The sequence below is a fragment of the Spermophilus citellus genome, assembly GCF_964194105.1.
Source record: "Spermophilus citellus genome assembly, chromosome: 1".
NCBI lineage: Eukaryota > Metazoa > Chordata > Mammalia > Rodentia > Sciuridae > Spermophilus > Spermophilus citellus.
Genome location: NC_138182.1, coordinates 221,438,444 through 221,464,338, shown reverse-complemented (window position 1 = coordinate 221,464,338; position 25,895 = coordinate 221,438,444). Strand labels below are relative to the sequence as shown.

Genomic DNA, 25,895 nt, shown 5'->3' with positions numbered 1-25,895 from the left:
CTCACTGAATTGGCATTTGTTGGGTTTGGCCAAGGTCTACCACCACCTGGACCCCTATAAAACAATATGATAAATGAAATTTTAACCTATGCTTTGAATGTTTCACAATAAGTAACAAATCATAAAATATTAGTATTTACAATTAATTTACCATGCAATTCTGAAATTACTCTCTTTATGTTTATTTTATTGGCTTTATTATTTCTTAAAAAAACTTTTATCATTTCATGAAACAGTTTCTTCCCAAATTAAATTACTTCTAGTAAGGCCAGTTTTATTTTAATATTCTCTTTATTTTTATAAACAAATAATGGTAATTCATACATGTATCTAAATCATTATAACATTTTTGGAGCAAAAGTCACTGATTATGGAATAAAAAAACACTATAATCTTGTGACATCAATATAAGAGCCATATGTATCTCATTTAAAGTGAAATTATTTGTAAAATATAAGTAGTATTAATTGTTGCTCTAATTATTAAGCTATCAATAAATATAAAAAAGGTAACACGAGATATCTCCTTTACCAAAAATCAAAGTATATATATATGTATATATATGTTACTTTATATGTCTACATACTATATACAAAATCTATATTTCAGTGCCATTGATGATTTAGTTAGTAGTAATGAGGAAATTACTTTCTTATTTTCATATTTTTAGTTCAAGGTAGTGGCCAGAGTAAATATTGGAAAAATAAGAGGTAACCTATGTGAATGCATGATAATATATTACTTTATTTTAGAGTGGAGGAGAATGTTGTATATTCCATACCTTATAAGGGCATACATTTTTTAAAACAAACTTATATCCAGTTAATTAAATCAAAAAGGTCCCATTCTCATATTGTAGTACTTAGTGAGTAAATGCTGTCTTGTGAAAAGGAGACTATTATCAGCTATTCTTTTGTAATTAATACTATTCAAAAATTCCCTTTCCCAGGCTGGGATTGTGTAGTTCAGTGGTGGAGCATTTGCCTAGCACATGTGGGGCACTGGATTTGATCCTCAGCACCACATAAAAATAAATAAAATAAAATAAAATAAAATAAAGGTATTATGTCCATCCACAACTAAAAAAAGATATTTTAAACAATTCCCTTTCCCTCCAGTCACTAGGAGTGTGAAACTTTTTTTTTTTTTTGAGAGAGAGAGAGAGAGAGAGAGAGAATTTTTTAATATTTATTTTTTAGTTTTCGGTGGACACAACATCTTTATTTTATTTTTATGTGGTGCTGAGGATCCAACCTAGTGCCCCGCGCATGCCAGGCAAGCGCACTACCGCTTGAGCCACATCCCCAGCCCAGGAGTGTGAAACTTTTTAATTAAAAAAAAAAAAAGGTTCCCTGATTCTATAGACCTTAAACGTAAAGTACTAGGCATTAAATAAAGATGCTGTCCAAGTTAGTTATGGTATTACTCATATTTAGCTGGAATATTTAGATCTGTTTTTAGTTTTGTTTTGGGATTATCCGGGGTATAAGGGCAGGAAAGAGTGAATGTAGACCCTTCAAGAATATCACATTGTTAGGGTCTACATGTTTTTCTCAGTTTGATTTGAAGAATAGAAGAGTAAAGTAAGATACTAAAAGGAAACTTGATTAAAGTCTTGTCGATAGGTAAAAAAGATGAGGAGCACTTGCACTATCTCAGGAAGTTGTTGCCTTTATAAGATGATGATGAGATGATGATGATGAAGAGGAGGAGAAATTTACAATTAATTACTGACTTTAGAAAGATGATTCTACATATAAGATTCCTGGTCCTAATGGGAAGAAAATAAGGTAAAATGTACTATGTGTATTGATCAAGTAAAACATTTGGGTAGTAAGACCTAGCCAAATGACTTGTTTAATGTTAGATAAAAATGTAGTTAAAAAACTGGGAAATATCTACCTTTACACAACATTAAAATAAATCATATCCAAATCATGGAAAAATTTATATGATTATATATAATGACCTCATAATTTTTAAATATTATATCTAAATAATGCTATATAAATAAGACATGTTAAACATATTTTCTTTTAAAATCTAATATTAAAATAACATGTAAATGTTAAATTATAAACATACTGTTATAAATAATATAAAATATCTTTTGTTCATTTTAAGTGTTTGATAAATACTTATCTATTTCCAGCATATTATGTATTTATATTAAACTTTATTTTAATATTATAAAAGATTATGCTTTGATAATTCATATAAAAAATGTAAATTTCACAAACACATACAGTGGGGGTACAATGAGTAGTTCTAATAGAAAAATTACTTAAACTCAGTAATTCCCACTCCTTTTGGAAGTCATCAGTATCATCAAGAAAGTAAGCTATAAATTATAGAAGACATTATTTTGAATGAAAATTTCTGTATAAGTGTATATAGAATCAGGCTGGTCTGTTAGAGGTATTTTAATACTGAATCTTAAATTTTTTTGAAATCTGTGAAAATATAGTTTTTATTTAGAAATGTACCACTAAGTTTCCTTTAAAAAAATAATCTACAATGCGTTTGAAAACATTTGGTCATAGTTTGTAAATTCGACCTTAAGTTACTTAAATTAATATTTGGTTTTTACTTCTATACCTGTAACACTGCTTGTATAAACACTGAAAATAAGCTTTTAATTTTAAATGGCACTTTGTACAATTTATCCTGAGTTAAGAGCATGGAAATGTAAATCTATCAATGTAATTATTTTTTTTTTGGAGGTAGCCAATTTTTTTAAACAACAAAGTTATCAAAATTTTATTCTAAATGGAGTATTCTATAATAAAGGGATACGGTTGTCAGAGTACATTATTTAATTTTTTTAGTGGCCAAATTTGGGTATTTTTCATTTTTATTATATTCTCATGTCAATTAAGAAAGAATGACAAGGTAAAGAAAAATCATCCAGATATGATTTTCTGGCAGGTTTCTCCTTCCCAAGTCATAGATATTTTAAGTAGTTAAGTAGTTTGAAGATACAGTTAAAAAAAAAACACCATTTTTTTTCTTTCATTTTTAAGTAACCCAACATTTAAAAAAGATGACCAGAAGACAGCTACAAATATCAGTTAGGAAAACTTGTTTGCCATTACCCAGACTTACTTTGTTTTAAAGATAATAAATAATGAAGTGAATTTCAATTAATCTTACTCTTTTAAGTGCAATGGAGGTAAAACGTATTTTTATGTCTCTTTAAACTTATTTTACTTTGTTGGGACCATATCAATAAAATAATTATTCTCTACAATTTCCATACTGGAGAAGTTTCTCTGTCAGAAGAAAACATTTAGAAGTATATAAGTATTTACATTTTCGTTGTCTTTGAAGGAATCTAAATTTGTAGAAAATGGAAAATAGAATAAAACTCCAAAAAGAAATAGTAACAGAGCTGGGGCTGCAGCTCAGTGTAGAGTTGCCTAGCACACAGATCCTCAGCATCACATATAAATGAATGAATGAATGAATGAATGAATGAATGAATGAATGTATTGTGTCTATCTACAACTAGAAATGTTTAAAAAAAGGAAAATAAATAGTAACAAATAATAGAAATTGAAATCTGTAACACTTAGAAAGTTTTGTGTGTGTGTGTGTGGGTGTGTGTGTATGTATGTGTGTGGGGGGTGTTATTGGGGAACAAAACCCAGGGTCACTCTACCACTGAGCTACATCCTCAGCCCTTTTTCTTCTTATTTTAACAAGGCTTCCTAAGTTGCAGAGGCTGGCTTTGATCTTGCAATCCTCCTGCCTTGGCCTCTTGGAGTAGTTGGGGTTTACAGACATGCACCACCATGTCCAGCCAAAAATTTGAAATTCTTTAAGAACTAGAAATTACATTAATAGTAAAATACTACATAACAGAAAATATTTTAAAGTATCTAGAATACTTAAATAAGAAACCCCAACCCAAATATCAACATAAATTATAAAATTAAAGTCCTATGCATATAGTTAGACCTTATAGTCTAAGTACTTAAATGTGCCACTCTAAAGTATACACTTAAATATATTTATGTGAAAGGAACTAGATAATCTTAAGCAGCTATTTGAGTATCTCAATGGTCACATGAAATTTTTTCTCTTACTATCCAAAACAGGTTAAACTAAAGTTGACAGTGTACAAAATAATATTAGATAATTCATGGTTTATAAGAGTATTCAAAATAATACTCCTTAAAATCTATTGCATTTTAAATTGAGAATCTCAGGTAGGCAACTTTTATATATTTCTCCATTCTTCTATTTAAGCTTTTGAGATAAGCACAAATATCATTCACTCCCTTTCGGAGTGACCATTAATAAAAGTCTTTAAGGAACTCAAGAAGAGTCAGACTTCCTATCTATTCATTTTTATTTTAAAAGTGAGAAGATATGATGGGAAAATATGACCTCCTCCCTGCACCCTGTTCTGTTAAATTTTAAGTCTGGGTAGTGTCCACCTATTAATCTATTTTCAATTTTAGCAAAATCACATTTCTGTAAATGGTTTCAGAAATATAAAAGAACTCTACATACTTCAAAAGTGCATGTTTCACAGTCTATCTATCTTCAATACCATTAAGTTATGGCAAAATTGTTCAATTTGATATGTAAGTAACTAAAACATGGAATGATGGACAATATATTTGAGGAGACACTTACCGACTACATAGAACATTCCAATTATTTCTAATTTAAACACTTTATTCAGGCCACATCATGGAATTAATCCTTTGATGAATTAAAGAAAGTCACTAGTAAGTACCTGATATATATAGAACTTTGGGTGCAAGGTGGACAATGAAAGATAAATAAAAATTAAGTAACAAACTGCATTACATTTGGATGTTAGAAATATATTCCTTTGTTCGGTTAGAAAAGTCTTTCTAGTTAAAAGAAAAAAAAAAGACCTTTAGTGTACTCTCGACTGAAGTGCATCTTGATTTTTCAAAAGAAAATTCATTCTATGCCCTGGAAAGTTATTTAATATAGAAAATATTACCAGAGGGAATGCTTCTTGTGCTTAGAGTAGTCCCAACAAAGCAAAAGTAAAGACACATAAATATTTGTAAAATTTAAAAACTTCACTCTTAGTAATCACTATCATTAAAATGAGGTAAGTGATATTCAGTTATCTACTTTTATAAAGTCATCCTAGTGTTGGCATCTCTTTATACTTTTGTATAGATTCTACAAGGAAACTGCAAAAAGAAACAGGCTAAAGGTTGTTATTTATGGCATCTGAAAATGGAGGGGGGTAAAAACTAATAGTTTCAAGGCAAGGAAAAATAAAGGAGATTATGTTGTGAAAACTGAAGCACACTGCAGATCATGTTTACTTCATTTTGGTACTACACCAAGACTGAAGTGCTCAAATTGCTTTAGAAACCAGTGTCAAGTTAGAAGACAGAAAAATAGAATACTTTGCTAAACATAAAAGTATAGCATTTTGCTTACATGTTCATTCCAGGCATTCCGGGACCACCTAAAGCATTCAGTGGGGGTCTCATTGCACCTCCATAGTTCTGTAATGATAACCAAGGGTCAGACTACCACAAAACAAAAAAACAAAACCAAAGAGGAGGGGGGAAAGAAAGGAGAGCAGGTTAATGATTTCCCTATATAACTTCTGATTGGATAAGGCCTGTGTAATTCATTCTTTGTGGAGTCCACTCTTGTATTTTTGCTTCTAGTTTAACAATTACTTTGGTTTGTGTCTTTTAAAAACGATACGAATATGGAATATCATTGGAGCATATTAAGTGATTAGGGTATGGTTCAATTACAATACTCAAACTTTATTAATTTCCTACTATCTCTACCTTGGGGAGCTTTTTCAAATAAAACCTTTCATAAATTCAACATTCTGTTATTAAAGAAAATATTTATTCAACAGGTTTGAAATTGTCAGACCCAAAACAATTACATAAAGTGTGAAAAAAAAATCAGAAAAACTCAACTCAAGGAAGTTGAATATAAATTTTTGTTCACAGAACAACATATCTAACATGGAAATGCTCTAATATTTACAAATATACAAAACACAGAAAACTATACTCAAAATATACATGCATGAATTATATGACTCAATAAACTTTATTTAATACTTATTACATGGATTTAAATATGAAGCCCATTGTACTGTTTTAACACATGTATCATATTAGCTTAGTTTAGCTGCCATAGGGACCAAAGGTTAATTTTATCACTGTCATGTTATTATATTTTGATACTATCAATGACTTTCACAGTTGGCTTTCTGATACTATTATACTTATTCCTCCTATTCTTTAGAGTAATATTTTTCAATTTCTTCTGCTGGCTCTTTTTATTTTGCTAACTCTTTACATGTTGCTTTTCCCCAAATTCTAGCTACAGTATTTTCTTATATAAACATACACTTATGGGTAATCTTATCTGCTATCATTTGTTCATCAACTTTTTTATATTAGGAATTCCAAATCTTTGTATTTTATCATTATATCTTGCTAGGCTCCTAGATAATCCAAATGTTGAACTTCATAAAGGCTGTTTGCCTGTGGATACTACTACCTCATACTTAACATATCTAAAAGTAAACTCATTTTTACTTTCTGATGACAAAGTTCTTTACATTGCCTTCCTTTATTCTGTGGTGTCATCTTCCACACAACTGTCTAAGCTAAGAGTTTTCAGGAGCACTCTGATATTGCTTTTTTTCACTCAATTCCCGTATTTAGTCAGTAACCAAAGTTTACTGATTCTACCTATGAAATAGGAAAAAAAAATTACTATCTCAAGAGCTATCAGTAATCTTTGTCATGTACTGAAACTATTGCACTATCTTAATCAGTTTCTGATTTATTTTCTTCCTTTCCCAATATATTTTATATTCCCTCAAGAATTATCTTTCTAAAACTCAGTATTAAATTCATGTCACTGAAAAGTTATGATGACCCAGACTACCTATCAAATAGGTCTAAACCTCTCAGCATGGCTCTATATGGTTATTCAGAGTTCAGCCTATCTTTCCGCCTTCATTTCCTGTAATTTTCATTTTCATTCCTTATTCCTAACCATATTCTCCAGCCTACTAGATTTCTTGAAAATTTAGAACACACATTTCTATACTCATGTTCTCATTTTCCTTGATTTTTTTACTTAGAAGGTGCTAAGATGACAAGGAAATAAATCAATAAGAGAAGGTCCATAACTTCAGCAGGAAAGACATACTTAATAAATTAAATTACTTAATTGCATACTATTCTTATTTGTATTAGATTGTACTTCAAGGAAATCTTATTTAAATATTTCAATTTGTGGGCTATGGGATAGTGGGATGGTTTCAATCTGCATTTGAGTCACTGGTTAAAAGGATAGCTATTTCCCTTAACCTGTGGAGCAAACACAGTGATGGCAGCAGCAGTATTTGCAAGAGCTTTCTGAGAAAACAAACAAACAAACAAACAAAAAAAGCTAGTCACTGGAACAAAATATAAATGGTAAAGTAAACTAGAAATGTTTTACAAGAAATGTGTTCTCTTATTTTTTGGTCTCCAGGGATCTGTTTTATTTTATATTAAAAAAAAAAACTTCCTTATAGCTCTGGGGAAAAAAAAAAATCCACACATATTTCTTTAAATCTCCTGCCACAGGTCAATGTCCTCTGCCCCTCTTTTATGTGTGAAATTAGGCCAAGTATTCTCCCAGTGATTTCCCATCCTTAATTTCCTTATCTGCAAAGTGGTATATTATTATCCTTATAGATTTGATAGAAATAAATGAAATATAAAGTACATATCATAATGCTTGATGAATTAAAAGCAACACAGAACTTGGTACTCAAAAATTGTAGCTGTTCTTGTGACTGCTAATAAAACTTATAAATGAGCCTTCTTTTCATCAGCTTGCTATGAATCCTTAACAGAATTACTAGCTTGTTTATGTGTGACTTCTTGAATTATTACATAAAGAGTATGTACATTTCTCTTTTAACCTTTTTCTATTATGTAATAATTTTTCTAGATGTATCTACATATCCTGCTAGATATAAATAACATGAAGGAAGAGTATCTGTTTTACTCATCTTTGTATACTCAATGCTTAAGTATGATGTCTGGCACATAGAAAGCCTTCAAAAATTTAATTTAACTGAATTGCCACAGGAAATGTGTAAGAAATCATTCAATATAATACACACTTGGTAGATTTATAAAATATTTTTTATTTTGTGAATAATATAAAGCAAAAAGAAATTAAGAAGAAAAGGAAGACTAACAACTGGCTTTCCAAGTGGTATCAACAAAGACAGAATGGGAAGAGCTAATTTAGAATCACTGAATTTTAAAGCTGATAGCAACTATACAATTCCATCTGTTTAATCCCTCTTCCAATGCAATGTTCCTGACAAAATGGCTGTTCAGACTCTGATTAGAAAGTTTATAAAAAGTCTTTCCATGATTGGACAGTTTAATTTCCAGGAAGTTTTTCCCTGTATGGAGTTGAATGCTACCTACTATGATAGATTTGAAAATACAGAACCAGTTTACTCTCTTCTTATGTGACAGCCTATCATATATTTTCATCTCACTATCTCTCCATCTAGTTTGCAATCCCTACTTGAATTAACTTATTTATACTTCAGATTTCTAGAGGAACTAGACATAGATGGGCAATTTTGGTGATTTTTTCTATTTAACCATATGAGCTTAAAAATGCAGTTAGCTAGGTATATATTATTAAAAAATCAAGTAGAAAAATGCAATACAGTTCTAGGAAAGATATTTTCTTCATTAAATAAATAATCTTGCTTTTTTTATCAAAAGGATATTAATACCAGTTTAACAATCATGTACTGTTACTACACTTAGATCTAAAATACATTGAGGAATAGGGAAAACATGCCTGAATTTGGGACACACTGTTATTTCTTCATCCATGCAAAAAGTGTTTATTACACACTTACCATGTTTTGTGTGTGCAATTTGCCTAAATCGGCATTATTCAAGAATCACTAGACTATACATATATATATTTCTTTGCTTAGGACTTAAATTGTTCTAATAAATAACTATTGTCCTCCTTTATCAGACTGCTCTAAAATTATGGAAATAATATTTATGAAAAATAGGTGATTTTTGTTTGTGATAAAGTTAGAGGCAAAGTGCCAGAGACTGCTTCTATAATACAACTAAATAAAGGCAGACATTCTGTTCTTGGGAGTCATCTATATGACATCTGCTGTTACAGTTATTTTCACCTTATCATTCAAGAAACACACCTAACATCACAAATTTCATAGTCTGTAATATGCATAATTTACATGGCAATTGTTATGAAGATAAATATTTTATAAGATTCCTCCCATTCCAAATGATTTGACTTTTTTCTTTTTGTGGCATTTATACGAACGTGACTCAAGTTTTTATTTAAGTCTCTGATATTTAAAAAAATAAATGTCTGGTTATACAAGTGACTTCCTTTAACCCTTTTACATTTGTAATGTGATTTTAAAAAGTCATTGTAATAGGGGCTGGGTTGTGGCTCAGTGGTATAGCACTTGCCTAGCATGTGTGAGGCACTGCGTTCGATCCTCAGTACCACATAAAAGTAAATAAATAAATAAAGGTTTTAAATAAATAAAGGTTTTTGAAAAAAGCCACTGTAGAAATTTCTGGTTTCTGAGGTACACTAATAACAAACTACTTTATTACTCTCATACACAAATAGGTAGCAAGGATACTACTAATCCAAATGGGAGAAATAAACTGTTGTCTTCGATTTTAAAGATTCAAAGAAAGTATTCAAATTTACATAATAAACTTAGTTATTAAAACTCATCAATAAGAAGATTACTCACCAGAAATGGGATTTTATTATCTGTTGCAATTTACTTATAACATAAAACATATAGCTGTTTATAACATAAAGCATAGAGACCAATAAGCTTTTTATATCTGCATTTTCAAATGAGATCAAGCTTACATATCACTTGTACACCTCTTCAAACACTGCAAAAGTGACTCATTTTAGATTACAATTTTTAGAATATGAAAAACTAATACTAATAATAGTCTGAGAATGCCAAAAGCTTGAAGAGCAGCTAGCTGAAAAACACGTGGACACAATGAAGTATGACAACTATATTAAAGGCAAGAAGTTTATGATGCTTATTTTCAATGAATCAATTAAGAAAATCTTTTGGAAAAGATCCCTTAAGTTCTGTATAGACACATTGGTTGGTACAGTTTTAAAGACTAAAAGTACCTTTTGTCAATGAAATATCCTATAGTTCTTATAAATTTTAACTGCTCTTAGTAGCCTAACAATGACAGGTTAACATAAATCATCATTTCTAATATAAGTAGAAATAGAAATAAGCAATTTAAACATCTAAATGAAAGTTTTATAAAATCTTAAGAAAATACTTAGGTAAGAACTGACCTAGATGAAATTGGTTTCTTCTGGATTGGGGGCTACCACATACATTTACAGAATGAGTTTTTTTTCCCCTCAATGTAATATGGCATCTCTGAGAAATATGGTTTTATGAGCTTTGTGTTTTAATATAGTTTATATTATTGTTGTTTAGGAACTCCTAAGTCTTAGTCACATTATCTGGGTTTTGGGCTCTTAATTCTTTGACTCAATTTAATTCTTTAAAAATAGATACAATGAAGCAAATTCCCCAAACTGTCATTTATAATACCTGCAAAAGCTAGCTTTATGATGTGCTAACTTCTGACCCATGAGATACACATTTGAAAGTCTGAATTGTCGGTTAGTTTCTTTAAAATACAATATCATAAAATTAATTTCTTCCACAAGAAAAATTTCCAGGACAAAACAAGGGTGTTTCAGCTCTAATAAACAATATCATGAAATCTGCTGAACACATTACCCACAGTTAGGACAGGTTGAACCTCAGTGTGTTCTTTTGGCAAGTTTTGGTAGAGCAGTCAAGTGACATCTGATATATACCAAAGTATTATCCTTGTTTAATAATACACACTATAATGTTTGTTTCTAAATAGTTTTCTAATGTAATGAAGAAATATGATTGTATATAATAAATTGTTAATTACATTCTTTAAAAGGTTTTATATTTTACACTTATTCCATTCAATATATTAAATTAACTGGGCTTTATATAGCTCAACTATTTCCTTATCATGCTAAGCAAAAGGGTACTAGTTATCTTTTTGTAATAAAGACTATAATATATTTCTATGCAGTATATTTTCCTGAGTAAACTAAAAACACATATGATAGCACCTTGTTAAAATATTGTCTGGTGTTATATCAATTTTGAAATATTACAAATATTATATCCTCAAGAGCCTGACAACTATGTATATGAAGACTTTTGTGTGTGTACATGTGCTGAGGATTGAAGTTAGAGTCTAATGCATGCTCTATCCTATACTCCCAGCCCCAAAGTATATCATAATTTAATGCATACACTAAAAACTAGCAAATAAGAGTCTGTTATATAAGATAAAGGCAAAAAAGCTCTGCATCGAGTTTTCTGCACTGATGGTTTACCTGTGGTCCTAAGGGCACCATTCCTCTTGGAGGAGTCATTCTCTGCATTGGCCCACCCATATTTGGATGTCCTAGAAAAAGTATGAAGATATTAGAAATGTAATGGTCATGAGTGCTAAACTGGCAGCTAGCCTCCTTCCTTCTAGGTGTATCTGTATCTTATTTACCAAGTGTCTGATGACCTCTTATTTTGGTTTCTGTGGTCAGTTTCTGTGGTCACTATTTTACCTCTGTCACCTACTGACATTCTCCCTTAATGTCCTGGTTGAAAATTTCTTCCTACTCTAGGTGGAGTAGAAAGAAATGCTTCTTTCCTAGCATTTGTTCCTCTTTCTAAAAATAGTACAACTGAGCTTTAAATATCTGTAGATATTTAAATATCTTTCGACATCTCTATGGAAGGACTTGATTATTGGGAATGTTAAACCAATGAAGTCATTACTTAGCATCCTCTTTGCTTCTGCCATCTTTCAGGTGGATTAACTTCTCTATCTGAAAAAGGCAGAGGAAATCATAAATGATATAATAATTTAGCTTCCTACTTGTTAGAAATTGTGTAAAGTATTTTAGAAGTTATTAATTAAAATACAGAATTTTGGACATTTATGTGTTCTGTTTTTTATTATTACCACACTTACTATTGTACATAACTAAAAGCTAGTTGAAAACATAAATCATTCAGCCATATTACTTGAAATTAAAACTGGTAAAATTATGGAAGGCTTAATAAATAAAAATTTCATTAACAATAAAGAATTTCTCTTTGGTTCATTTTCATTTCTACATTAGTCACCTTGTTGTCGCGTTGGGTCCATTCCACTGGGGAGTAATGGCTGACTTCCTGGGACACCTCCAAGTGCCTAACAATTTAGTAAACAAAATAAAAATTAAATATTGTAAAGATTTGTAAACAAGTGCTTTTAATATCATTTAATTCCTATAACTACATAATGCATTTAAGTATTTCTCAATATTTTTATATTTCACAGTAATCTATAAATTTCATAGTTCTATATACTTAATATAAGTTCTTGGCTCTAAAAAGATTCTCCTTTGCCCAATTTTGTGGCAAACAAAATAAGCATTTTAGGGAAAAGAAAAGTCTACACAAAAGCCATCCTATTTCTTCCTCAGAAGTATAATGATTTTTCTAAAATTTAATTTGCTAAAGTTACTGAAATAACTAATTTAGCTTCCAAATAAGTTATTTGGGTGGCTGGGGTTGTGGCTCAGTGGTCGAGTGCTTGCCTAGCATGGGTGAGGCACTGGGTTTGATCCCCAGCACCACATAAAAAAAAAAAAAAACTAAACAAAATAAAGGTATTGTGTCCATCTACAACTAAAAATATATATATTTTAAAAACAGTAAGTTATTTTTACAGAATATTTTACTTATTTGTTTTTTCAATAGAAACAGGACTAAAATGCCAACAGACCAATGTATTTTTTATTTTAGTCACATTTGACCTAAGAAATGATTAAGAAAAATATTCCTATTAAGCTCAAACAATTTGGTTATTTATTTATTTATTTTTTAAAATAGATGAATGGATAAAAAAATGTGGCATTTATACACCATAGAGTATTACGTAGCACTAAAAAATGACAAAATAATGGAATTTGCAGGGAAATGGATGGCATTAGAGCAGATTATGCTTAGTGAAGCTAGCCAATCCCTAAAAAACAAATACCAAATGTCTTCTTTGATATAATGAGAGCAACTAAGAACAGAGCAGGGAGGAAGAGCAGGAAGAAAAGATTAACATTAAACAGAGACATGAGGTGGGAGGGAAAGGGAGAGAAAAGGGAAATTGCATGGAAATGGAGGGAGACCCTCATTGTTATACAAAATTACATATAAGAGGTTGTGAGGGGAATGGGAAAATAAACAAGGAGAGAAATGAATTACAGTAGATGGGGTAGAGAGAGAAGATGGGAGGGGAGGGGAGGGAGGATAGTAGAGGATAGGAAAGGTAGCAGAATACAACAGTTACTAATAGGGCATTATGTAAAAATGTGGATGTGTAACCGATGTGATTCTGCAATCTGTATTTGGGGTAAAAATGGGTGTTCATAACCCACTTGAATCTAATGTATGAAATATGATATGTCAAGAGCTTTCTAATGTTTTGAACAACCAATAAAAAAAAAGAAAAAAATCAAACAATTTGGTTAGACAGGAAAAGGAAACTAGAACTGAAAAAGATTAAGATTAATAAGGATTGTTTTACGCTGGAATACAAAATAGATAAGGTTTGCTTTATGCTGGGATACATACTAAACACAAGTTTCTAACAGTTGTCTGAGCTGCATGTAGAAGTGAATCCACCTATTAGAGCTTTAAATTTGCTGATGCTATAAGTATCCACACATCACAATGAGAACTTCTATAAAGATTTGCTGATTTAACTTAAAATTAGAAAATCTTATTTAGTTAAATATTCAAATATTTCAGAGAGATTTAACATTGATAAACTTACAGAACCAGATAAGAACTGTTTCCTTAATTGTTATCATTTGCAATGCAGTAAAGAATAGTAATTTCTTAATCCACTTTCATAATTCTTTTAATTTTTTGTTTACAAGCACACCCAATATATATCTATTATAGAGTTCCAATTATGAGCTTTTCCTTGCTTACTTCTCTAGGCTAATGTTTTGTCACTGGCACATTCACATTCTAATCTTCACCTATACAAATTTCCTTTTCTCCTATTCATGTTTTCATCAATAATATCCAAATGTCAACCATTAGAACAAAGACAAATGCACCAATTTTCTTAAAAAGGAAAGAAAAATAAGACAAAATACAAATCAAACTTAAAAATCTTTCCTCAGAATGCTCAAAGTGGCCAGTGTTGACATCTTTTAGATCTCAGCGTTGGGATCACTTTCTAACAAATTGTCTACTACAGCCCCAGCCTGAGGGTTTAGTCCTCCATATATATATATGTGTGTGTGTGTGTGTGTGTGTGTGTGTGTGTGTGTGTGTTTTTAAAATTTCAAACTTACGAAAAATTGACTGAACAGTACATAAAATCACCATATAATTTGACCCAGTTCCCCAGTTGTTAATATTTCATCACATTTGTCTTATTTCCACCCTTTTTCTCATTATCCATTTCTGTTTGTTCCTGTCTGCTGTCTGTCTATCCATCCATCCATCTACATGTGTGTATATGTGTACACATGCATGCACCCACACACACATACACACATACCTGTATTTCAGATAGCCATTAGGCATCAATATCTGGATTATCAGAGTATTCTTATTAATTGGACACACCACTTTTAGACCCTCTCAATAAACAATGAGTTTGAAAATCTAAGTATGTGTACAGGTACAAACATATGCATACTCATGTATATCTATGACTAATTTTTATCTCTATTTGTGTATGTATATGGCATATCTGTATGCCATAAATTCAGTAATACAATAAATCCATAATCTCTAGTTGAAATCAGATACCTCAAGATTATTGTCAGCCCTCTTCCTTTCTCATTTGTAAATATCTAACACTGGAAAACCTGGCTTTCATTATTCTCAATATGTTTTCTTATTTACTAATCAGTGTATATAATATAAATCACATCATAACCACAATGGCTACTTCCTATCTTTTCATAGCCTCTTTCTTGCTCCTGGATTTCCTAGCATGGAGGGAAGGCACAGACTTTTTTTAATGTGTTCTTAGAAGATATACCTCACTTTTACAGAACCTGTATACCACCATAACTTATTTTCTTCTCTATTATCTCCAGACTGTAACCTCTGTAAGCATGGGGCCCTATCTGTTCCAACTAGCACAGAATGATAAATAATTATTTAAGGAATAAAATTTAGATTAGATAATTTTAGAAATAATTAGTGATACAACTGTAAGCCTAGAACTAACTTCAAAGAATGAAGACAAAAGTAGAATATTTAATTCTTAACTGGGTATGGTGGTTCAAGTTTGTAATTCCAGCAACTCAGGAGACTTAGGTTGGAGGATCACAAGTTTGAGGCCAGCTCCAGCAAGATTTTGTCTTGAAGTTAAAAACAAAACAAAACAAAACAGCTGGGTATGTAGCTCAGTATTAGGGTATCAATGGGTTCAATCCCCAATATGAGGAGAGGTATGGTGGAGGTGGGAGGGGAGATTTGATTCTTTAAAAGCACCAAAAGTAGTAAGAAAGGAAACTAAAACTGAATAGGTATAAAACTAGGAAGACAACCAAAATCAGTATCTCCATAGAATACATGAGAGTTTCAAGAAGAAAAAAGGAGCCAATACCATTAATAGTTATAAAGAAATGAGGGAAGAGGAGAATTAGAAATATATGACTAATCAACATTATTTTCAATTGTAAACTTGAAGTTCTTGCTTTTTTAAGTTTTCTCATACTTAAGAACTTTGACACTTAATTCCAAGTTTCATTGTAGACAATGATGTTTTTTTGCTGGTAATGGTTTTCTTCAAAATTTTACTTTTTCTAATTTATCTTAGAATAGCAGAACAATTGAAAAGTCTTTGTTGTTTCTACTCATCACTTAATAATGTAGCATAATCTTATAAAAATCTTGAGCAATGTAAAGTTGTCTTTCAAAACGAGTCTCTATAAATTCTTGAGCCATTAATGTTTATCTTTCAGAATAAGTCAAATTTCTATCTTTTAAAATACCTTTTATCAGTCCTGAGATAACCAGATGACAGCTTTGTTCATCAATGGGAATAACTGATGTGTTCCTTAAACCCTTAATATCAGAACAAATAAACTTATGCATCTTGTGGTTGAGATGTTTGCCATAATTGTAACATGTTAAATGTATTACATTCAGACCTGTTCAACTAGTTGGAATTTTGGCACATGTTGTTTGTTCTATAAAAGATCTTTACTTTCATAGAAAAATAACACTAATTATGAGGATATGTAAAAACAGCATAGTATCAATGATAATAAACACTTGTGAGCCAGTGTATCTGAATTATGCCAAATTCCTTATATTTATTATTTTATTCAATCAATGCTTACAATAATTTTTTGAGGATATTACTATTAATCCTTTTTGATGATGAAGATTATGATTTGTTAAATTTGTTCACAGCTAAACTATTGATAAGTAAGTAGAATCAAGGCTTATAATCACATCAACACATTCTAAAAGTACTGAAACACAAAATGTAAAACCTAGGATTTAAAATAAATGAAGTAATAGAAATTTTACCAAAGCAGAAGTAATTAAATGGAGGAACTGCTTGCTTCATAAAAGAATTATTTCATCTATAAAGGATGCCTCAGGATTTCAGTGATAAGATCCTCTAGGAACTTAAGGTCTGGTATATATTTCCTAGACTAAACACTCTCTGATGATGAAAAAAACGGTGAATTTCTCAAGCTTTCAAGATATAATTTAGTTAACCTGATTGTCCATCACAAGTTTTTAATAGATCTTTCAATTATATGATATGAAGTAGAATTAAGATAATCAAGAAATGTTAGAACTAGAAGGGATTTTAAAAACATCTGAATCTATTCTCTCATTTTATGGGTAAGAAAAACAAAGCCTAAAAGGACACCTGCTCAGAGTCATACATGACTGGTTTTTGGACTGAAGGTGTATTACCCACCTAGGTCCCTTGAACAATACTACCATCATTTTCTTTTTTCTCTAAAAATCCATCATCAATAGGGAAGATATCAAAATACAGAAATATTATTTAGGGTAAGACTTTTTGTTCCTATATATAAGTCAACATTTGATATATATTTTTAACTTTTTGATTTTAATCACTCAACTATGAAGATGAATGTAATAGCCCTTTGTCACATGCAACTATTTTGATTTAAATTTACTAAAATTATTCAAGTTAAAAATTCAGGTCATACCAGTCACATTTCAAATGATTAAACATGCTATTGCACATGACAGTACAGATATAGAACATTTCCATCATGCCAGAAAGTTCTATTGGGTGGTGTTACATTAGAATATCAGCTTAATAAGAAAGGGTATTTTCCTTAGTTTATTCAGTGACATCCCCACATTTAGAATGGTGCCTGGTACATAGTAAGCCTCAAAGAATAGCTATTGAATGTTTTTTTTTCTGTGAGTGATTTTGAATAGTCAATGAATGAGTGACAATGCATTCTTTAGGTTGGACTATATCCAAAAAATTATATTTGAATCTAAAATAATGAGATATGTTTTGATGGAAATTAAATATTATATCACAAATCTCCAGATAACTCAAACTGGATAAGATTATATACTGTTCACTGTCTAAGCTTTTCTTGTTTTGGGAAAGAGACGGTCATTATTATTATTATTATTAATTTTGCCATACATACTGAATTTTTTTACTTACTTTGTTCTATAAAGGTAGAAAATAATTGAAAGAATGTGTATGTGTGTGTGTGCGTGTGTGTGTGTGTGTTTGTGTGTTTGTGTGTGTGGCATAACCCATAAACTAAAAATTTATTTTTTCATGAAGAAAAAATATGCTTTGAAGATGGTCTCATTGGATTTTAAGTAATTATTTAAGTATATTAATAGTAATCATCATAATAAAAATAAGACGCTCCTAATGACAGAAAGTGATATTTTGACGGCCAAAAAAAAAAAAAAAACCTACTTTATGCTTTGCAACACTACTCACTAATTTATATTAAACATGTAAAAATATTTAATTTTCATTTATTATTATTATTATTATTTTGGTACTGGGAATTGAATCCAGTGCTTTACTATTGAGATAAATCTCCAGTCCTTTTCATTTTGAGACAGAGTCTTATTAAGATGCTGAGGCTGACTTTGAACTTACAATCCTCTTGGCTCAGCCTCCCATGTCACTAGGATTATAGGTGTGTGCCACCATGCCTGACTACATTTTTAATTTTTAAAATTAGAAATTATCTGGAGTGATAAGACTCCTATTATTTATTCTATAGAACAGATTTCTCTTATTTGTTTCATATTGATATCACTAAATAAAAGTTAAATTCTACATATGAAAAGTTTTCTAAAAATAGAAAATTACTGGTAAAGGACATGTGAAATACTATTTATCTTAAATAATAGAACATGTAATGAAGAATAACTATGCATTTTGCTTGAAATGTACGTCTTGGTTGTATGGGGATATGGTAAATTTATTTTCAATATCTGAGTAAGTGTCCAAGCAAAATTTTTTTTTGTTCAAATGCGTGCTAATATTTTCCATATCTGAAAAGTAAGTCGTATTAAGATCTGCTTATCTTTTGCATCCATTGTATTTTTCTTTTTACCAATAGGAACTGTACATTAAATATTACCAAAGGACAATCATATATATATATATGTAATTACCAGATGAATAAAATATTTGTATTTTCATTTATCTATTTATATAATTAATAATATCTTTCTCTAATCACAGATGTTATACCAGCTCAATTCAAGCCTTAAAAAAGATTGAAATTTTTAAAAAGCAAAATTCACTCATAATCCTACTACTCAGAAATAAAGGATATGGTCTTTACAGGTTGTTTTTGACAAATGTTAGTATATGTGTGGTAGGAGTAAAGATGAATGAGAGAAAGTTTGTACATTTATGTAACAAAGGTGATATATTTACATATGTTTTTTATATATTACATATTTTTACATTTGGTAATACTATAGTATTATCATAAACATGTTAGCACATCAATGTTTACTTCTATAGCATGTCTTTTAATAATTGTACACTATTTCACTATTTAAATATAATTTATTTAACCATTCAACTATTATTTGACAGATATGTTTGAAGGTCTCAGTAGAATGGCCAGTTGTAGTATGTTTTTAGAATATTGAATTCAACTTCAGCATATAAAATGGACAACAGGTTTTACTATATGTTACCTCAATTTTTGATACTTTTTTCAGGAATGGAGAGAAATAGAATATAAATTTGCAAAATTACACAGGATCACCAAATCAATAGTTTATCTTAGTATTACTCACTTCATTAACAGTCACTGTATTTCTGGTTGTCTTGATTCTTCAACATAGTGTTGAATACATGCTGTGAATTTTTTTGGATTAGATATTTTATCCATGAATAAAAGAATAAAGACCTGTTCTACTCTAGGTTATGTTTCAATAAGGTCCCCTTCTGAGAATTGAACCAAGTTCAATGTAAAACTGTATAGTCCGATATATTTTGTAGATTTAATTTCTTTTTTTATTCATATAAATGTTTATTCATTTATATTTATTCCCTGTTATATTTTTGTGTGGTTTGATTTTCAACATTTTAGATACTATTACCTGTTCTTATATTTTTCAGCATAGTAATATCAGACCACATTCTGAACACCCAGTCCCATAAATATACAAACAGTATGAACTATTATGGATTTAGTCTGAAATAAAAAAAAAGATTGGAAAATCCCGAATTAAAATCTGTAGTCAAATTAGTAACTATAAGTTGTAAAGGGTATGTTTATTAAAGATATATCTTTCATATATTCAAAATGAATCGTCAATCCTACTGAAGAGGTTAATATTTCACTTCCTACTTTCTTAGAAACAATATATAAATTTTACTAAATCATGATCAATTTAAATGAAACCTAAATTTAAAATATTTTGATATATCATTTTAATTAGACAACAAAATAGTTGACAATTCTATTTTAATGACTACATAATGAAATAGAAGAATCATCTTTGAGCTTGAAAGGGTCATGCTCCAAATTAAAAATTTTCTACAATAATATTATTCAAAGTACTAACATGAGTATTTAAAAACAGCATAAATATAATCACTTTAAGTTTGGACAACAGATATCTGGATTACTGAAGTTTAACTAAATATGTGTATGAGTTGGTGGGTATAAACAAAAAAGAGCCACTCATAGAGGAGAAGAATTGTTTTAAAACATGTTTAGGTAGTAAAGACTTTAAAATTTTTGAAGAAAGACAGCCTGTATAATAACTTTATTATCTTCAAATTTTAAAATGTTTCCTTAAAAATTCCAAAGACATTACATAGTTTTTCTTAAAAAATGTCAAACAATCTAGATTTACAATTTCACATTCCTACCAACAACCTCTTCTTAGAAGTGTGTCTTCAATTTTGTTAGCCTCTGTAGATACGAAACCTAGCACAGTATCTTACAAATGTCAGGCATTTTGACAATGTTAAATGAATGCAATTACTCAATGCATAATTCAAAACCGTTTTCATCACTGCTACAGAATATATATAATCGGAAATATTCTGGTAATACACAAAAATTTCACATTTTCAGGAACTTCCTAGACTTATGCTATACAAAAAAGCTAGGGAAGGGTATTTGAACATCATGTAAACTCCATAAAAGATGCAAATTTCTATTCTCTAAAAAGAAATTTAAAATACTTAGACAACTCTATAGGTAGATATGATTGTCAATATATACAGGTTCACCCATACAGAAAATATTAATTCCCATATGTTGAAGCATTTGTGTACTTCTCTTTTTTACTTCATGGATCATTCCCTGGTCCCATGTACTGAATTGTGGATTCAGTCTGTAGGAGAAAAATGCTCCAGCTGCTAATGTGAAGAGTGGCAAGCATCAAAATATGGGATGATCCAGCATTGGTTTCTGCTTAAATTTCTCCCTTGGGATGGGGGTCTTGGTACTTGGCTGTGCATTAGGATTGGAGAACAGCAGCATATTGGGAAACTTCAAAGGCATAGCATAATTTCGGTATAAGTTTGGAATGGAGAAGCACAATTTTGTCACTATGAAGTGAATTAGCAACTAACTAACTTGTTCCATTTTGATAGTGAAAAAAGTAAAAAAGGAAAGAGAATAAGAATGAAAAGGAATTTATTGTGATAAGAGGGTCTACTTTATATTGGGAATATTACTACAGTACACAATAACAGAATTAGAGAATGTGACAATTATTTGTGAAAATTATTTTCATATAAACATACCATACCATCACTTAATTTCTGCTTTTATTATATACACACAGGCACACTGCCTATGTCCTCAAGTAAACAACAACTCCATAAGTAAAAAATTGTATTTTATTCTCCTTAATAAATAAATATTGATTTTAAAAATAAGAACAAACTATTGTGGAACTTCAGAGCTCGTGTGACTAAAATTGGAAGCTTTATTGTTAAATATTTGCTTATTAATAAATCTAACTCTTCTAGAAGTAGCTAATTATTTGCCTGAGATGACATTATAACTAGGCAACATTTATATGAGTTTTAGAGCCATGATGTTGAAGCTATATTATATGAAAGTAAACCAAGATACATTCACTGAAAATTCATTGTCATCTTTTAAATGAAAGGATAATCAGCATTTACCAAAATTATCTAAATCTTTAAAATTAGGATCAAAGTATAAGGTAGACTCCAAAGGTTGACAAACATTTTCTGTGAAGATCCAGACAGTAAATATTTTACCATTGCAAACCAAATGTGGTCTCATCATGACCACTCAAATCTGTACTGTAGTGTAAATGTAGCCACAGAGAATACATAAATAAATTTATGTGGTACCATTCTAATAAAACTTTATTTACAAAAATAGCCTATAGGCAATAGTTAGACAACCCTTGAAGTAGACTATATATTACTAGAAGTAGCATTAAGTGAGGTAGAGAAAGGATAATTTTATATCTTATCTGATAAGAAATATTTGTGACATTTTCAAGATCTTTATCCATTTTTTAAAAAAACTTAAGTAGCACACAAATCTTACCTGATTAGGTATCCTCAGTGGGGGCCTTGGACCTCCAGGGTACCGAGGTGACATAAAAGGCTATTGAAGTAAAACAAATAAATAAGCAAACAAAACAAACAAAAAACCAGAATAGTACAATGCAAAAAACAGTTCTGAAAATAAACTACTTTTTAAAAATTTTAGAATTATACAAAATGTAAACCAATTTACTTTCTTATGTGACTGCTTTCAGCAGAATAAGTGTTTCCAAGAAAAATTATCACCCTATTTTTTAAAAATAGTTTTTTTAGTTGTAGATGGACACAATATCTTTATTTTTATTTATTTATTTTTATGTGGTGCTGAGGATCAAACCCAGGACCTCACATCTGTGAGGCAAGCACTCTACCACTGAGCTACAACTCCAGCCCATCATCCTATTTTTATTTTGTAGAATAGTTGCAAATTTTTCCAGAGAAAATATAAAAAATATCAAAGATATTAAACTAACTACAGTGAACTTTTTAGAGTTATGAATTGTTAAGATAATAATGATAATAATATCTAATTGGCCAAAAGATTTTTGAAAAGGCAAATGAATCTCAATAAAGACTTCAGGAGGAAGCTTTTGAGATATTTTATTATACAATTAAGTTCTAAATATAAACTTTTGACAGAAATTGTAACATTTGATTATCAATTTCCTTTAATGACTATAAATTTGCCAAATTTAATCTTTTCTTTTGTAGTTGTTTACAATGGCAAAGAAATTTCAGGATTGACTATAAATTTTAAAGTTAATATTTCATTGCATATTTTGAACCTACAGATTATGATGTATATATATTTAACCAAAGAAAAACTGGTCTTTTATTAAAAGTCAAGCTAATTTATGTTGTTGGATGAATCAGTTGCTCTCCTAAAATGTGTTGAATCTCTCAATCCAGAAACTGAAAAATGTCCTAAATGTATCATTTTAGTGATTGTATAATGTTGGAGAATATTTTACGTCACTCAGATGTGAGAACCAATTTTTTTACAAGTTTATAAATTATGCAGAATTCCATTTTTGTTGCATTTTTAAATCACTGAAAATGTATAATTTTGTTTGCTGATAATCTCAATACATAATTAATTAAACATAAGATTCCTTACATGTAACATAAGCAGGTTATTAACTCAAAAAGGGTTGCATATTATTAAATAAATATAAAGAATTATTTAATATAAATTGAGACTAATTTAACAGGTAGCAAGTAGATAAGGTATGGAAAAATCAAATTTAAAGCACTTTATAAAATTAAATCCTATATTTATACTGTATTAGAAATAGGCCTATAGTTTATGCTCAAGACTACATGTTTTCTAGATCTGTTTCAAAAGTAGTCTCTGAAAAAGAATATCTAAAAATTTCTGCCAGACAGATTTTTCTTCTAAAGTATATTTTTTAATACACCATTGGTTTTTAAAAATATTTCTTTAGTTGTCAATAGACCTTTATTTTATTTATTTACATGTGGTGCTGAGAATCGAACCCGGGGCCTCACATTGCTAGACAAGCGCTCTACCACTGGGCCACAACCCCAGTCATCTATAGTATCTTCTAAAGGGTCTGACAAATCAACAAGAGGAACTTTATAATTAAGCTAGAAATTTGGCTTTTTGTTCACTGTGTTCCTATATGTTCATATGTGCACAGGAATTCATTGTATATGGACAGAAAAAAAAAGGAATTATTCAGGTAGTAGAGTAATCTGGAGCTGACAAAATTTAAGGAGATATAGCAGTTTTAACAGTGTATTTTAAAATGTTTAGGTTTCACATATTTGATTAAAATTGGCTTCCTTTTTCATTTCTGAAACTCTATTCTAAATTGGATTTATAAGTAAACTACATACTGACAGCTAGACACTTATTCTAAAATTCACTCCCCTCTGTTATATTCTCTTTCCTTTCAAAAGCACCCAACTTCACTTATGAAACTATCTTGTAAATTTTGTTTGCACTTTTTAAATTTAATAATTAGATACTGTGCCACTGATTTTGTAATGGTTGCCTTTATTTTGCAATGTGATGTTTCATAATATATTAATTAACTCAAAGTATAATATCAGTTTATTGAAATATGAAAAAATAAAAATTTACTAATACTTCCTATCTATAACAGAATCACTTTGAAATGAAAGGTGGAAATTATGTGAAAAATATTACTAAATACCAAAAGTTGGGATAATACTAAGTGCTTTATTTGAAATGGACAATTTGATATTTCCATGTTCATCTGAATGCAAAAAGGTGTTACAGTGTTTGATTTTATCTCAATAAATGCATAAAAAGCATTTGACAAAATACAGCATTCATTCATGTGCAAAACACTAGAAAAACTAGGGATAGTAGGAATATAGCTCAACATTGTAAAAGGTATATATGCTAAACCCACAACCAACATCATTCTAAATAGAGAAAAATTAGAAGCATTCCCTCTAAAACCTGGAAAAAGACAAGAATGCCCTCTTTCACCACTTCGATTCAACATAGTCCTAGAAACACTGGTCAGAACAATTAAACAGAAGAAAGAAATTAAAGGAATATGAATAAGAAAAGAAGAACTCAAACTATCCCTATTTGCCAATAACATGATTCTATGTTAAGAAGACCCAAAAAACTCCACTAGAAAACTTCTAGAACTTATAAATTAATTCAGCAAAGTAGGAGGACACAAAATTAACATCCATAAATCAATTGCATTCCTATACATCAGTGATGACTCAAGTGAAATATAAATTAGGAAAACTATCCCAATCACAATAGCCTCAAAAAAAAATACATGGGGATAAATCTAACAAATGAGGTGAAAGACCTCTACAATGAAAACTAAAGAATTCTAAAGAAAGAAATTAAAAAAGACCTTAAAAGACAGAATAATCTCCCTTGTTCTTGGATAGGCAGAATTACTATTGTCAAAATGAGTTTGTTACCAAAAGCACTATACAGATTTAATGCAACTCCTATTAAGGTTCTGGTGATATTCTTCATAGAAATAGAAAACCAGTTATAAAATTCATTTGGAAAAATAGGAGTCCCAGAATAGCTGAAGCAATCCTCAGTGAGAAAAGTGAAGCAGGAGGCATTGCAATATCAGACTTTAAATTTTACTACAAAGCTGTAGTAAGAAAACCGGTGTGGTATTGGCACAAAAACAGACATGAAGACCAATAGTACAGAATAGAAGATATAGAGACAAACCCACATAAATACAATTATTTCATACTAGACAAAGGAACTACCAACAAACATTGGAGAAGAGAGAGCCTCTTCAAAAATGGTGCAGGAAAACTGGAAATCCATGTATAACAAAATGAAATTAGACCCTTATCTCTCACCTTGCACAAAACTCAACTCAAAATGATCAAGGACTTAGGCATTAGACCAGAGACTCTGCACCTACTAAAAGAAAAAGTAGAGTCAACTCTCCATCATGTGGGCTTAGGAATCAAATTCCTCAACAAGACTCCTAAAACATAAGAAATAAAATTAAGATTCAATAAATAGGATAGTATCAAACTAAAAAGCTTCTTCATGCAAAGGAAATAAAAATGTGAAGATAGAACCTACAGAATGGGAGAAAATCCTTGCCACCTGTACCTCAGATAGAGCATTAAACTCCAGGATATATAAAGAACTCAAAAAACTTAAGACCA

General features: G+C 30.1%; 1 protein-coding gene across 3 annotated transcripts in view; it reads right to left on the bottom strand.

Moving 5' to 3' along the window:
* Positions 1 to 25,895, bottom strand: part of SSBP2 (single stranded DNA binding protein 2) — a 351,463-nt gene that overhangs the window by 35,213 nt on the left and 290,355 nt on the right. For all 3 annotated transcript variants that reach the window (XM_081294470.1, XM_081294469.1, XM_081294471.1), the window contains 5 exons: positions 22,234 to 22,293; positions 12,299 to 12,365; positions 11,506 to 11,576; positions 5,440 to 5,507; positions 6 to 54 (listed from right to left, as the gene is read on the bottom strand). In XM_081294470.1, coding sequence (XP_081150596.1) covers positions 6 to 54; positions 5,440 to 5,507; positions 11,506 to 11,576; positions 12,299 to 12,365; positions 22,234 to 22,293 — 315 coding nt within the window. The remainder of the gene's footprint in view (positions 1 to 5; positions 55 to 5,439; positions 5,508 to 11,505; positions 11,577 to 12,298; positions 12,366 to 22,233; positions 22,294 to 25,895) is intronic.